This window comes from Lampris incognitus, chromosome 3 (genome assembly GCF_029633865.1).
Source record: "Lampris incognitus isolate fLamInc1 chromosome 3, fLamInc1.hap2, whole genome shotgun sequence".
In the NCBI taxonomy this organism is placed as follows: domain Eukaryota; kingdom Metazoa; phylum Chordata; class Actinopteri; order Lampriformes; family Lampridae; genus Lampris; species Lampris incognitus.
In genome coordinates this window covers 13,465,562-13,480,873 of record NC_079213.1, presented here as the reverse complement: position 1 = coordinate 13,480,873, position 15,312 = coordinate 13,465,562, and the positions used below count along the sequence as shown (strand labels likewise).

At 41.8% G+C, this 15,312-nt stretch overlaps 1 protein-coding gene across 3 annotated transcripts in view; it reads right to left on the bottom strand.

The window, feature by feature from the left end:
* The window catches only part of cpsf6 (cleavage and polyadenylation specific factor 6), a 39,714-nt gene extending 27,657 nt beyond the window's left edge, over positions 1-12,057 (bottom strand). For 2 of the 3 annotated variants that reach the window (XM_056275897.1, XM_056275895.1), the window contains exon 1: positions 11,929-12,054. In XM_056275897.1, the coding sequence (XP_056131872.1) occupies positions 11,929-11,988 (60 nt within the window). In that variant the 5' untranslated portion in view covers positions 11,989-12,054. Of the gene's footprint in view, positions 1-11,928 lie in introns of all 3 variants that reach the window. The other variant, XM_056275896.1, reaches the window with a different exon arrangement.
* Between the last annotated feature and the right edge of the window lie 3,255 nt (positions 12,058-15,312).

The window sequence follows — 15,312 nt, the reverse complement described above, 5'->3', positions numbered from 1 at the left end:
GATACACAGTACTGCTGGTTTTCCATTCTTCTGGGTAGTTCATCACCTTCAACAGTTGTGTCAGGTATTTCAGGTATAGTAAGTTTTTTTTTTTAACCTGGAACAACAGGTGAAGGTAATCAACTATCTTACAGAATAGAAAACCAGCAGAACTGTGGGTCCTAAGCAGATTGAGAACTACTGATCTTGAGGATGTAGCCTAACATCAAGCCAGGCTATAAAACTACCTTTCAGGGTTATGGGTGAGCAGAGAAGTGCATGTTCACATTAAAGTGACTTCTTTTTTAATTGGCAAGCATATTATTCAAAATGATTTTTTTTAATAAATTTATTTCTAATTTTTCCCCGTTTCTCCCAATTTAGTAGCCAATCGGTCCCTATTTTAATTCAAACACCCACCCTCGTACTGCGTGCGTTCGCCAACTGCATCTCTCCGGCCGGCAGTCTCGAAGGAGTCGCCTTGCCGCCGAACCACTGTTTTTTCCGACACACCCAGAGACGCATTCATGTGACGAACATAAGCCGACTCCGCCCCCCTCCTGAAGACAGCGCTGCCAATATTGCCGCTTCAGCGAGTCCAGCCACAGTCGGATCTGACGAGACCGGGGCGCGAACCCCGGTCCCCAGTGGGCAACTGCATCGACACAAAGCCGATGCTTAGACCGCTACACCACCGCGGACAATTCAAAATGATTTTAATTAGGGCTGTTATGGTATGGATTTTTTCTTACTGCTGTGAAAAAGCAACGTATCCCTGCCAATACCCCTCAAAAAAAAATTCTACAAATGCGGCACATTGCCTCATCCAAAGTCGCTGACTGCCCCTCATCATCTGGCTCAAAGCCAAAATGTGCCCAAAGAGATGACATAATATTTGCCTTTGGCCTCCATTGTTGAACCGAATAATGTCTAGCAGCTAGTCAACTGTATGGGCGTTACCACATATAAGAAGTGTGTTTGCTACAAACACCTGCAATTAAAATCTAGCTTCAACTGTTTGTTTCCGTCTTATGTTTGTGATGTGTGTATATATTCAATTGAACGTTTTCTGTAGATATCTCAAGTACTCAAGCCTAGAAATAATTAATAATAATCGGACACACTCAAAAGAAATCCCCATATGTTTAATGGCATGTCCCTTCCCCTCGCTTGCAAATCTGAAGTGATGAGCAACAGAAAAGTTTTGTTTCTCCAGCAGCCCTTGAACATAGGATGAAAGACAGTCAATGACGATAACAAAGCAATGGTTATTATGTTTATATTCACTATTGTGCTTGTATTCATAGAAGGGCTGCCCCTAACCAATATTTTCCCAGTCCATTAGTAGTAGCTAGTTAAAGCCATTAGCCGACTAGTCGTCGCATGTTTATGATATTATTTAATGTAAATATACATATATTTTGGGACATCAGAAATTGGTTTGAGTTCCAGGCTGAGAAAGAATGTTACAAGTAACATTGTTAACACTGTTGTACATTACAGGGAAATACAAAACAATTAATAATGGGCCTTTAAAATATACATTTTACAAGCAAATGCATGAAGCGAGCTGCCTGTTAACGACACCAGCAAAACAAGTAATGAATGTGTCGGACCAACCAGCAAGGAGACTAAAAATTCCTTTTTTTGAACATAGTATAACATTACACAACTTGTGAACTTGTAACAATAACTTCACAAAACAAATGACGACTAAAACAGCCTTTTGTCCCACACTATGGATTTTCTGGCCGACAGTAATAACCACAAGGACCAGCCATGTACACGTGAATGTCTGTCCCTGACTGACTGATGACAAAGTGTCGCCACTTTCTGTGTCCATCATTTCAAATTAAAAGCCTCATGTTTCATACGGGTTTTTTAAGCATTTCATTCTGTTTTTTTTTTTTAAGCATTTCATAGTTTGTTTGTTTTTTCTGCAACTAAGCAACCAATGAAAACTTGGGTTGACAGACTTATAGGCTTTTTCCGTTTGGTCAGCTATTTGGGGACAGCCCTAATTCATATCACACACACTATATTTACTCCTGCTCTTGTAACTTTCACAAAAAAAAGGAGCTCAACCCCGCAGTAGGCATCACATGACTGCAGTATTGTGGTCTTGCAGTTATTGTCACAGCCCTAATCTCAATAATTGGAAAAATGATAATATCGGATGTGATCATAGGCCAGCTTGATAAGTCAAACCCTGCTGGATACACTCCGGCACAAAACTAATTCAAATTTCTGTGGAGCTGTGTGAGGGGTGAAACTAATAGGGCTGGATCTGAATATCCAATTATGCGGATATGCGTTTGCTGGGTAGGTATTCGGTTTCAATTTTGGGATTCGGATATTCAGGGTTTTTTTTTTCTTTGTTAAATGTTGGCTTATCAATAAAGGAACTGCAAAATACATTTGTCAGCATTCTTTTACTATATTTCTACTGTTTAATTGTACTGTTAAAATGTGGAAATATACACTGTACTACTCTGAACTCCACATGTGAAATGCTTGACCGACTGGTGGAGCAACGATGGCCAGTGACAGCCGTTTTGTCAGATCCCAGCGTCATGAAGAAAAGAGATCGCACCCTGGACCTGACAGCAGACCAGTGGAAACTGGCACAGGAGACAACAGGAAGTGCTGGGGCCCCTAATCACGCTCACACAACTGCTATCACAGGAGGAGAACTTGTCGTTGTCTGCAACAGTACCAATGCTCTTCAACTTGAAGAAACGCCATCTGTCATCGGAGGAGGATAACAGCCAGGTCATTAGAGAAATGAAGAAGACCCTCGTCACGAAGCGCGACAGCAGATGGAAACTGTTAAGTTTGGAGCCCAGCAGCATCTCTCATTTCCTCAGCACTGGACCAGCGATTCAAGAAACTGAAATTCCTTGAGAAAGAGAAAAGGGACCTTGTCTAGATTGATGTTAAGACTAATATTTTATATTTAAACTATATTTACTATTATGCCACATTATTTATCTTGTGCATGACGCATCTGCAGATTTGACGAACACTATTTGATCTGTAGTGTAGTCTGTTCTCCTGTCAGGTCTACATGGTGACGGTGGTCGCGTGGCTGGGCTATTCAGGTGGCATGTGGACACTGCTTGGCATCCTCCTCAATTCCATTATAATTCTGTTATCCTCTTTCAATGTTGCATTCCATAAATAAATGTTGTACACAAAAGTGCACGTCTGTGTGTCTTGGGAAAGAGACCCCCCCCCCGCTGCGCTCCCTGAGATTTCTTCCTATTTTTTCTCCCTGTTAAAGATTTTCTTTTTTAGGGAGTTGTTCCCTATTCCATGCGAGGGTCTAAGGACAGGACATTGTATTGCTATAAAGCCCACTGAGGCAAATTTGTCATTTGTGATAATGGGGTTTACAAATAAAATTGACTTGACTTGATTTTAAGGTTGTCTGCCTGGCTGAACATCTGCAGCAGCACCAGACCATTCCGGAGGTAGAAGAAAAGCCGGCAGCTTCCAGTAGACTATCTTGTCTCCAATGTACTTTCTCTCCCCAGGGCACATGGCAGGATCTCAATTTTATATGACCTTATATCATCCTCGGATTTGACTTCTCTAGCGGGGGTTAGGGGTAATTGGGGAAAGGAGTTTGAACGTGACGTGACAGATGAACTGTGGGACAAGGCACTAGCCAGGGTCAACTCTACATCCTCATGTCCCGTTTAAGTTTAATTCAGTTTAAGGTCTTGCATAGGGTTCATTTTACAAAAGCTAAGCTTTGTAGGCTGTTTCCAGGCACGGGTGATACCTGCGATTGATGTGGTTCATCACTGGCGGATCATAGTCATATATTTTTCCCTTGCCCAAAATTAGTTGAGCTCTGGTCCTCAATATTACACTAGATCCCTAGATATTACACTAGATCCATGCCCCTTGATAGCCATCTTTGGGGTACCCCCTATACCGACCAGTCTTAGCAAAAATTTAAAAAAAAATTTTTTGATGTTGTTGCCTTTGCCTCACTAATTGCCCATAGACGCATTCTGTTACAGTGGAAAAGCCAAAATCCACCTTCCACTACCTCCTGGTTAAAGGATTTAGTGTCATTTCTCCCGTTAGAGAAGTTGAAGTATTCCTTAAGAGGCTCAACTGCTAAGTTCTGCAAAAGATGGCAGCCTATTATCTCATATTTAAATGATCTTACCTCTCTGGACCCCAACTGATTATCAATAAATCCATTCCTCGGTGTGAGCATCCCGAGCATCCTTTTTATTGCACTGACCTCCCTATTTTATTTTATATAATTTTATCAACTCTCTGTATGTGTGTATGTGTTATTTACTTATTCGGTTCTCTATGTGCATTTTTTTCTTCTTTCTTCCCTGTTTTCTTTGAGAATTTGGGATGGATGGGAGGTTGGAACAAGGTGTTGTAGTTCTCTGTTCTAACACACCAAAAAAAAAAAGAAGGAAAATGTTGTAAAACACTGATCTGTTCTTTGTGTCCATCATATATAACACTGGTTTCCAATAAAAAAATAAATAAATGAAAATAAATAAACAGTCATAATTGCACAAAGGGGAAAAAGTTAGGTTATCTTTCAATTGCAAAAATAAATTATAATAAAAGTCTTTTGCCGAAAAAAATGACCTGAAAAACAAAATGGAAAACATATTTCTAATCTAACAAACGTAACAAGAAGTATAAAACGTGAAACGTAAAAAAAAAAAAAAAAAAAAAAACTGAAAATAAATGTTGAAACAGCCTCAAACAACGACTGGAACTTAAAAACTACTAGAACGAATGTAGGCGGTACCCAACTAAGATATTAATGCATTACATATGTTAGTATGTCTGTTACTGACAACAAAATTAACATCTTAACTTTTAATACTAATTTTCAAACAAGTTAAAATGGCCGCTGTCCAACGCCTATAAATACTGCAATGCGTCGGTGGAAGTCATGGTGTGTCTGTAACGGTGTCTGTAACCAGGCATGTTAGCAATAATCAAAAATCAAGTTTAGTTCCCCTCTTTTCTTCACTATTAGTTTTAAACTCCCAACTGTTGCTGAAATATCTGGTGTTATTCGCAAATCCAAATCCTATACCAGTCACCCCCTTCCTACTCATTTAGTAAAAGTCTGTCTACCTTCTCTACCCTCTTTAATAACTGATATCATACATTCATCCCTTACCTCTGGTCTTGTTCCCTCATCTCTCAAAACAGCTGCAATAACTCCAACACTCAAGAAACCTGGTGCAGACCTGAACAATTTGAATAATTTTCACCCAATCTCAAATTTACCATTTCTTCGTAAAACACTTGAAAGAACAGTCGCATCTCAGGTACACGCTCACTTGACTAACAACAATCTGTCTGAACAATTCCAGTCTGGTTTTCGCTCTATGCACAATACGGAAACAGCCTTCGTGAAAATCACTAAAGATCTGTTGATGGCAGCTGACTCTGGGCTCTTAACCATACTTGTCCTCCTTGATCTGAGTGCAGCCTTTTATACCATCTCACATAACATCCTCTGAGATTAGCTTCCATTGGAATATCTGGCACCCCCCCCTTGACTGGTTTAGCGCATATTTCTCTGGCCGCACTCAGTTTGTCCGTCGTAGGATACCATGGTTTCATCCTGTTCCAGTTTTACACCTTGGACCTTGTCCACGAAGTCAATGGAGTTTTGGATATGGTGAGGTGTTTTGCCCACTAAAGGGGTCAAGATGTTGACTATATGTTTGGCAATGTTGTACGTTACCGAGTTTATGTTGCTGACGATGGGCCTGAGGGGGGTTCCATCTTTATGGATCTTAGGGAGTCCATATATGCATGGAATGTTATCTTGTGGGTAGAGACGGTGGTATTGTATCCGATCAATGGTTCCTCCTTTCCGTAGTTTCTGTAGGTACTCTATTATTCTCCTCTTGTACCCACTAGTAGGATCGCGTCTCAGAGGTTCATTGGTGTCGGTGTTGCTGAGTAATGACATAATCTTGGCGTGGTAGTCTGTTGAGTTGAGGATAACCGTGCATCTCCCCTTATCTGCTGGAAGGATAGTGATGTTTTGTATCGTACTGCTCTTTTTAGATCCGGTCAGTCATCTGTATTTTCTGGACCTAGTATAGACTATGTGTTTCCTTCGCATTCCTGTCCTTTCATCTTCCCGGTGCTGGCATAGATGTTGGGTCACTCCTAGGCGCTGTGACCCTACCAATCTCATCTATGCCACTCTCTCCACTCACGTTGAGCAAGTGGTGACGGGAAGGCTCTGGAATTGCCAGTCTGAGGTACCGAAAGCTGAGTTTATCTCAGGCTACGCATCCTTGCTCTCCCTCAACTTTCTTGCTCTAACTGAGACCTGGATCATGCCAGAAAACACTACCACACCCGCAGCTCTGTCTGATGTGTACTCTTTTTCTCACACTCCCAGAGCTGGGAGGTGGGGTGGTGGTATTGGCCTGCTGATCTCCCTGAAATGGAAATACTCTTGTTTCCATTCCACAATTTTCTCCGCCCTCTTTTGAATTTCATGCTGTTACTGTCAAGTCTTGGCTTGAAAAAGTTGCGCTTGCGTTTGTTTACTCTAGCCTTCGTTCAATCTAGGCTTGTTTGTCTGAGGCTTGGAAGTAGCAGCAGTGATTTAAAGAACACTGATTGCTAATTGTCTGCCATGAGTGCAGGCCACACCCTGGCCACTTAACACCGAATTGGCCAAAGAGGTACACTGAAAAGAGGCCTATTGCCCAGAAACTGGTCACTTATGTAAAACTCTATCAAACCTCACACAATACTATTAAAACTGCAAACAGCAAGTTACCAAGGAATATATTTATAAGCTAAAAGGATAACTAAGTCAAAACAGCTAGGAAGCAAGAAATATTTAAGGGCACACTAGGTTAAAAACAGCTACAGCTAGAATAAGTAAATAAGACAAGTAAGTAAATAGAATAAGACGGCTACAGCTAGAATAAGATCCCACTAATAACCAGCAGCAGATGTATAGACAAAAGGACTAATACTCAAGCAGCTGGAATAAGACTAGTAGCAACTTGTTAAGCAAGAAAGATGATATTTACTCTATTCTAGCTGAACCTGCAATTCAGAATCACTCTAGAAGTTAAAATGCACACTCCACAATTCTATAGTTCCTCCATTGCCTCAGGTTAAGAGTCTGGGTGTCATCCTGGACAGCACATTATCTTTTGAAGCTCACATCAACAATGTTACTCGATCTGCATACCACCACCTACACAACATTAATCGTCTTCATCTATCACTTACACCTACAAGCCCTGCCATACTCACTCACACCCTGGTTACAAACCGTATTGACTACAGTAATTCTATCCTCTTTGGTCTTCCCCTCAAGTGTCTTCATAAACTTCAATTGGTCCAGAATTCAGCTGCCCGTATCATTACCAGAACTCTTTCCATAGATCATATCACTCCTGTTCTTCAACAACTCCATTGGCTCCCTGTTAAATACTGCATTGACTTCAAGATCCTGCTCCTCACCTTTACGGCCCTTAATAACCTAGCTCCTTATCTTTATCTAGTATCTTTCCAACCTTCTTCATATCCACATGCCCTCCCGCACTCTCAGATCCTCTTCTGCTCTCCAACTCACTACACCAGGGATAGGCAACATGGTCCAGAAAGGTTCGGTGTGGGTGCAGGTCTTTGTTCCAAGGAGTTGCACACCTGAGTCTACAAATCAAGGTCCTTAGCAAAGACTATTGGTTGACTAATAGAATCAGGTGTGTAAACAAGACTATTGGTTGATCTATAGAATCAGGTGTGTAACAGCTTGGTTGGAACAAAGACCTACACCCACACCGGACCTTTCTGGACCATGTTGCTTATCCCTGCACCACACCATCGACCCACCTGACTACCATGGGGACTAGAGCAGGGGTGGCTAACAATGTGCCATGGAAAGCCATATGTATGTAGGTTTTCATTCCAGCCGGACTCCACACCAGGTGATTTCACTGATTAGCAACCCTTCAACCAAAGAGGAAGAATGTATCAGTGAAATCACCTGGTGTGGAGTCGGGTTTGAATGAGCATACACATGGCTCTCCATGGCACATGGTTAGCTACCGCTGGACTACAGCCTTCAGTCATTCTGCCCCCTGCCTATGGAACTCTCTCCCACAAGAAATTCGCAACATTGACTCTCTTTCAATCTTCAAATCCCATCTCAAAACATACCTTTTCAAACTGGCATATTAAGTCTGATACACACTTCATTGAGCTTTGCGCAGATGATGATTTTATACTTATCTGTTGTATTAACTTTTTTATTGTCTACCCTGCTTGTTTTAATTTTTGCTGTCTGATACAGTGGTGCTTGTTTTTTTACCGTATTCTGTAAGGTGTCCTTGAGTGCTCTGAAAGGTGCCCACAAATAAAATGTATTATTATTATTATTATTAAAGAAAATAGCTGTTTAAGTTGTGCCATACATTTCCTGGGGTTTGCTAAGGCCTTTTTCAAGTTTGGGCAGAAGCTGAAGCAAATTTCCCTCGATAACTTGACAATTGTGTTGGTGTTACAATTTCATAAGCTGTTATACAATGTTGAAAATTAACAACATGTTCGGTCTCCTTGCTGGTTATTCCGAAAACATTCAGAATCATTACTGCTTTTGCCAGTGAGTACTTGTAAAACTTATATTTTAAAGGCTCATTATTATGGCTTTGTATTTCTCTGTAATAGTAATGTAAACTATATTTCTCTAATAATGTCTTTTTTATAAGGTGGCCTTTTAATGTAGCATAGTGTTAACAATGTTATTTATAACATTCTTTCTCAGCCCCAGAACTCAAACCATTTTCTGACATACCAAAATATATTTTAATAATTAAATTAATATCATAAATTTGTGATGACTAGTAAAAAAAAAATACTTGAACTTGTGACTGCTAGTCGACAGGGAAAAACTTTGGTCGGAGGCAGCCCTATATAAAATACTGCCTTGCACAGCTGTGCAGCCACAACATAAACTCATGTTGCTGTAGGAGTGTAAATGCTTCAAATATTTAGATTACTAGAAGAACCCCGCTACAATGTAGAGGTTTGGTTATCCATCTGTCTAAATCTCCCTCCTCTTCATCCTGCCAGCTAACCGCGTTCCCCCTGCCCCTAAACCCCCCCGCACATGCTCAGAATCATCTGAAATGCCGAGAAAAGTGGTTTTTAGCCATTTTTGGAAAATGCATAACTATGCATAATTATTATAATTATTTTAATTTTCAGCTATTTTTCTGGTCCTCTCTGGAACAATACCTACCACCTCCAAAAAAAATTAGGATCATAAGTGCATTTTTGCAAAAATGCATATATTTTGCATAATGCCAAAACATTTAAGTCCCAGAAATTTTTTTTATATAAATGAAAAAATCAAAGATGCTCAGAATCTTCTGAAATGCCGAGAAAAGTGGTTTTTAGCCATTTTTAGAAAAATGCATATTTTGCATATTTATGCATAATTTTTTACTTTCTGGGATTTTTCCCTTGCTCTCTGAGACAATACCTACCACCTCCAAAAAGAATTAGAATCATAAGTGCTTTAGTTTTTGGTCCCACTATCTACACTAACGCCAAAAACACACACACACATTACAAAAATATATGAGTAGATTCTGTGACTGCACTGAGTACAAGAACAGACGTCTGTTTTTGCTATTCATGATACTTTTGGTGTGAGTGCAGGATAAACCTGCCACTTATCGGAATGAATTCTCATTCAACTATTGAATTTATTTGGGGGGAGCAAAATGAATTTGTCTGCCTTTTTTCCGTGGTTGTTTTAATAGGTGTCAATAGGTGTTTTGGACGGTGAGTCCATGTGAAAGTGGAGGTCCTGAATAGAGCTGCACCGATTGATCGGCTGGTGACCGGAATGGGCAGATTTTCAGCTTGATTGATCATGACAGTCTCCAATATAGCCAATTCTGTGCCAGCCAAATTTACACAGATTAGCCACACAATGGTACACAGCAGCAGAAAGTAACGTGTGTCACACACACACACACACACACACACACACACACACACACACACACACACACACACACACGTGCTAAAAACATGTCACTGAAAACCATTATTTACTTTGGGAAAGTAAAACATGTAAAAGTAGGATATACCGCAATTCATTTTCAGTTGGATTTTATTTGTAGAAAAGACCTCTGTCCAGTAACCTGGAGCATTTTTTCATTTGAGGAGAGTGAGAAGGTCCTGTAACCTGGTGCAGTTTTTGAGAATATGTAAAGGTTATTTAATAGTCAATATTTTGTTATAAACTAACGATTTAAACTTATGTTACAAAAACGTTTGAGTATGCTGTCAATTATAGTTCTTAGACAAACAAAAAACAAGGGAATCGGCAGGTCACTTCAAAAGTCTGGAGTTGAACAAGAAAATTGTGATCAGTGCATCTCCAGTCTTAAACTAATTTGTCTTATAGTACGTCGTTCCTTACGCCTCCCTAATTTATTGTTATACTATTTATTAATTAATTGTGAACATATTTATTAAAGAGGAGATACAGCTGTGAAATATATTAACATAGCTAATGTAAATAGGTTTTACGTTAAACCGGTTTTTACAGTATTCTAGTGTGCATCCTACTTTGGAGCTACAGTAACCCAACTGGTTGTGTTCTACATAGGAAATAAGATCACAGGCCGACATGGGGCCAGGCACACACGGTCGGAGAAAACCCAATTCTTAATCCCAACATTTCTCCAAAACCAAAAACAAGTTGGTTAAATCGTGACTCTTTTTTTTTTTTTACTAAAACTGCATCCTAAGCAGGACGTCTAGTTTTCAAACTGTCCCTCCTAATTAAAGAAATCACCAGAAGTACTCTAAGTAAAGGCAGAGAGGGATAAGATGAGAAAGTAAAACAGTCGGGTACTGAGTCGAAAAAAGATCTTTTACGCCCCTTTTATACAGCACCTTAGGCAGATGGGGTCCTCAAACTACCAGGTACCATAACCGACTGGCAGAACTATGGCAGAAACGCAGCGAGTACGGCAAAAGCTATGAGCCGTACGAGGACCAGCACGCGGTCCTCGATACGTCACAGTACACTGATTTCAGTGAGAGGTGAACGTGGGAGAAGACCGCCGTCAACAAAGCAAAGCCCCTTCAGCGGTATCTTTCAGTCTGATACCAGAAGCAATACAGCACGGATGTTTTCAAAATATTGGGAGCATCTGTACATTTAATGATTTTGACTGTGGTGTGTATTATTGACTTTGTATTATATGTCACTGTAAAGAAAGTTCGCTTTTCTCTTTTGCGATGTTGAATTTAAGCGAATTATTCCGTTTCCGTCCAGTCTGGTTTTTAAGTAACATTATTGATACGCAAGGGGGCGTGGGGTGGCAGTAAGCCAACAATACTGAAGCGCTTATCGATTCTTATTCACTCCCACCAATTTATTCTCTCGTATAACGACGTGATGATTATTCAACAAACCCACGACGAACACACACACAGGAACTGCCCTAACTCAACCATTAGCTTTAGCTTAATAGCTAACACCAGCTGGCTAGCAAGCTAGCTTAGCTTCCTTACGCGCCAGAGCGGAGGCCATACCTGCGTAGCGACGGCCAGGCCTCGTCCCACCGAGTTGCTGGTAAACAATAGACAGCAATACTCCTATTGTCCGCACACGCTTTACCCTGCACCACATACAAAGTAAGCGCCGGCTACAACGAAGAAGCGAGTAGGGCGAGTTTGCCAAATTGCGACGGGTTCGCACGTCTGTACCCACCGCGAAACCATACGTTTGTAGCGCCGGGCCCCGTTTTGTGCGCAACAACCGCGTCCACGAGCCAAAATACTCGCGAGCATTCCGAAGCGCCCGTCCTTGTAACAAGAACACACACACATCGATCTCAGCGTGAGCGGCGATACTTCAGCAGCCCAAAATGTAAATACCTGGTTAAATTCCTCCTCCACATCGGCGTAGATATCGATGTGGTCCACGCCGTCCGCCATTTCCCAGTCGACCGCTTTCTCTGCCGTGCGATAGTGTGCCGACGGCGGAGAGGAAGAGACAATTACCGCCCCTTCCGGATGTCAGCTTTCACGATATTCAATGAAGTACAATTATTTCTTTAGGGTGCGGTTGTAACGGGCAGTGCGGCGCGCTTTGAAACTGCTTTGTTATTGCATTCCCTGTCTGCTTGTGATCATTTTAATGTTTGCTTCTTCTTACAACGCCAAGCAAAATTCCTCGCGCTTGTAATGCAAATGATATAATAACAGTACTTCCGATGGGCTCTCGCGTCCCGCGACTCTTGAGAGCAGATAAGCGGTTTGGATAATGGATGGACGGATGATTCTTTCTAATATAAAACACGTCGAATCAAAATCAAAGTCATCTTTATTTGGCCATGTATGTTTACACGTATACGGAATTTGACTCCGGTTTAGTGGCTCTCAATAGGATAAACAACACTGAAAACTACTAATAAGACACGTTAGTCCCCAGCAATGGGTCTGACCCTTAAGCCGAGCGGTTAGTGATGTCGCCTTGTGGTGCAGTACACCTCGTATCGAATCCCACACCGAGCAAAAAAATAACCGGTTACAACACTAATAATTCTGCAGGAATACGTAACCTTTTCCTGATTTCGCGAGTTTACCCATGAATCATAGTGGAAGCCGGTTTTGCTCTTCCGGTTGAACACTCGTTTACTTTTGCGTAGCTACCAGGGACGCTGTAAAAGCCGGGTTTTAGCCATGAATGAGGTACAAATTGACAAAAAATTGAAGCGGATCCATACTAAAGATGTTTTAAAAAGTCGCGAGTGAGTAGATGACATGAGACAGTGACCCGATGTTAGCGACATCGATATTGTTAATGTAGCGAGTATCGGGGGGGGGGGGGGGGAGTCCGGGAACCGCCACAGCCGGGACTTGAACCCGTACCTCCCACTCCGCAAGCGTCAACGTTAACCAGTCGACTAAAAGATCCGACCCGTTAGTCAGGGACCAACGTGTCTACTTATCCATGCACGTTACACTACCCCCGCGCTTCAGCATATCAGCTCCCTCACGCCTCTGGGCGCACGCGCTTCCGATGACCTCACGGTCTCACCATCCCACTTCTGACACCAATGTAGCGAATTCGAGGGACAGTCCGGGAACCGCCACAGCCAAGACGCGAACCTATGTCTCCCGCTCCGCAAGCGACAACGTTAACCAGTCGACTAAAGGGTCCGACCCGTTAGTCAAGGACCAACGTGTCTACTTATCCGTGCACGTTACACTACCCCCGCGCTTCAGCATATCAGCTCCCTCACGCCTCTGGGCGCACGCGCTTCCGATGACCTCACGGTCTCACCATCCCATTTCTAACACCAATGTAGCAGAATTCGGGGGGCAGTCCGGGAACCGTCACAGCCGGGACGCGAACCCGTATCTCTCACTCCGCAAGTGACAACGTTAACCAGTTGACTAACTGGTCTGACCCTTTAGTCGAGCGGCCAGCGACGTCTTCCGCGATACGGGTTCGCGTCCCGGCCGCGGCAGTTCCTGTGGTTGCCCTCCGAATTCGCTACATTAATTACACCTTGTGTTTTCTGAAGGTGCTGATGGTGAAGAATTACGCAATTACAAAAGCACGGCGGCATATAATTACCTGCACAGTAACAAAATAGGTAAAGTCCTGTTAAACAAAAAACAGCAAGTTTGCATTTATGAAGACAGCAGTTGAGCCCAGCCAAAGTGTCAATCAAGCTATATCATACATACAGTATGTACGGCACTTTACCGCTTCTTTTGCACGCCTGGTTAGATGCTAAACTGCATTTCGTTGTCTCAGTACTTGTATTATGTGCAATGACAATAAAGTTGAACGTAATCAAATATACTTATGTTCATGCCTAATAGTAATGTCAATAGTATGTGGAGAAATTATGAAGATACTATTGATGTCATTATTTTAGGTGCAGAATGCAGTGGTCAGTGGAAAGACAGGACTTGCATGTACAGATGAACAGCACAGGTGGAATGCAGGGACATCAAAGAACCCTGAGCCAAAATGCCTGAGTCATTAACTTCAGGCACAACAAGGCAGAACAGCAATACAACATGAACTGTAGGGCTGTAGTGACTCAAGCACTCCCAAATACCCCACATCATCTGTCACACAAAGACTTCAGAGACAGTGTGGACAAAGCCCCTATCCAACCACTTTTTGTCCTGAAGAACACTTTACTTGAAAAGTGTTAAAATGCCTCACCATCAGCAGAACAAAACTGCAGTTGATAATGAGATTTTTCAGCCCCACCAGACTCAGTTATGATCTTAGCTGTGACTCATGCAAGATATTCTACCAGGCATACACTGAAGTTAGTGATGCACAAGCAGCTCAACTAGAATTAGAAACGAGAGACCAAAGTGCATCTGATTTGTGGCACAATTGTAGGACAATCAGACTTACAGAAAGCTCTGCCAAAAGGTTCCCATACATGCCGCCACAAGCAGTGACAAATTTCTATGTGAGCACATATACCCCTCCTTTCGTGGCAATTATGCAACTAACTATGGTAAAGAAAATGACGTTAGAGCTTGCCATCAGCTGAAAGAACAGGGCATGAACATTACTCACAAGGGGACAGTTGTAAGTATCCAAGAACCATGGCTCTCTACCAGTCCTGACGGGGTCATTGACTTGTGTGTGCTTCTGGAAATAAAATGTCCTGTGCCAACCCAGCCCTTATTTACTGACCAGCATACTCAGAAATGCAGTGATGTCAAAATAGTAGATGGAGAGATGCAGCTGCAGAAAACTGGCAGTAGGGGCTATTATATGCAAGTACAGCTTAGAATGTTTTGCACAGGTCTAAAGTCTGCTACACTTCTGATCTGGACACCCATTGAGCATGTTTCCTTCACAGTGCAGTATGACGAGGTGTTTGTCAGGGAGCTAGTAAAGCGCTTGAGAGGTTTTTTACTTCTCATGTATGCTACCTTGGCTTGTAGATGAATATGCTGCAGGACAATTTAAGCTAAATGGAAGATATGTTGAGATAATGGGCAAGGTTTAGTCTGCATATTTGGCATGACCATAAATATGTTCCATACATTAAGAGGATCAGAATGACATCTCTGATTGGATGCTGGTACAGCTGTTGTAAGAATGAAAAGATATGCAACATGACTCCAACAGTATATTTTAATGCATATAAAAAGTACAAACATTCACATACCTGCACGTCATATTTTAAAAGTTGATGACAGCAAATGATGCAAGTGGTTACATATTTTTTGCCAACTTTCAAGGTAATGTTCCAAACAAGACAAGATGTTAGA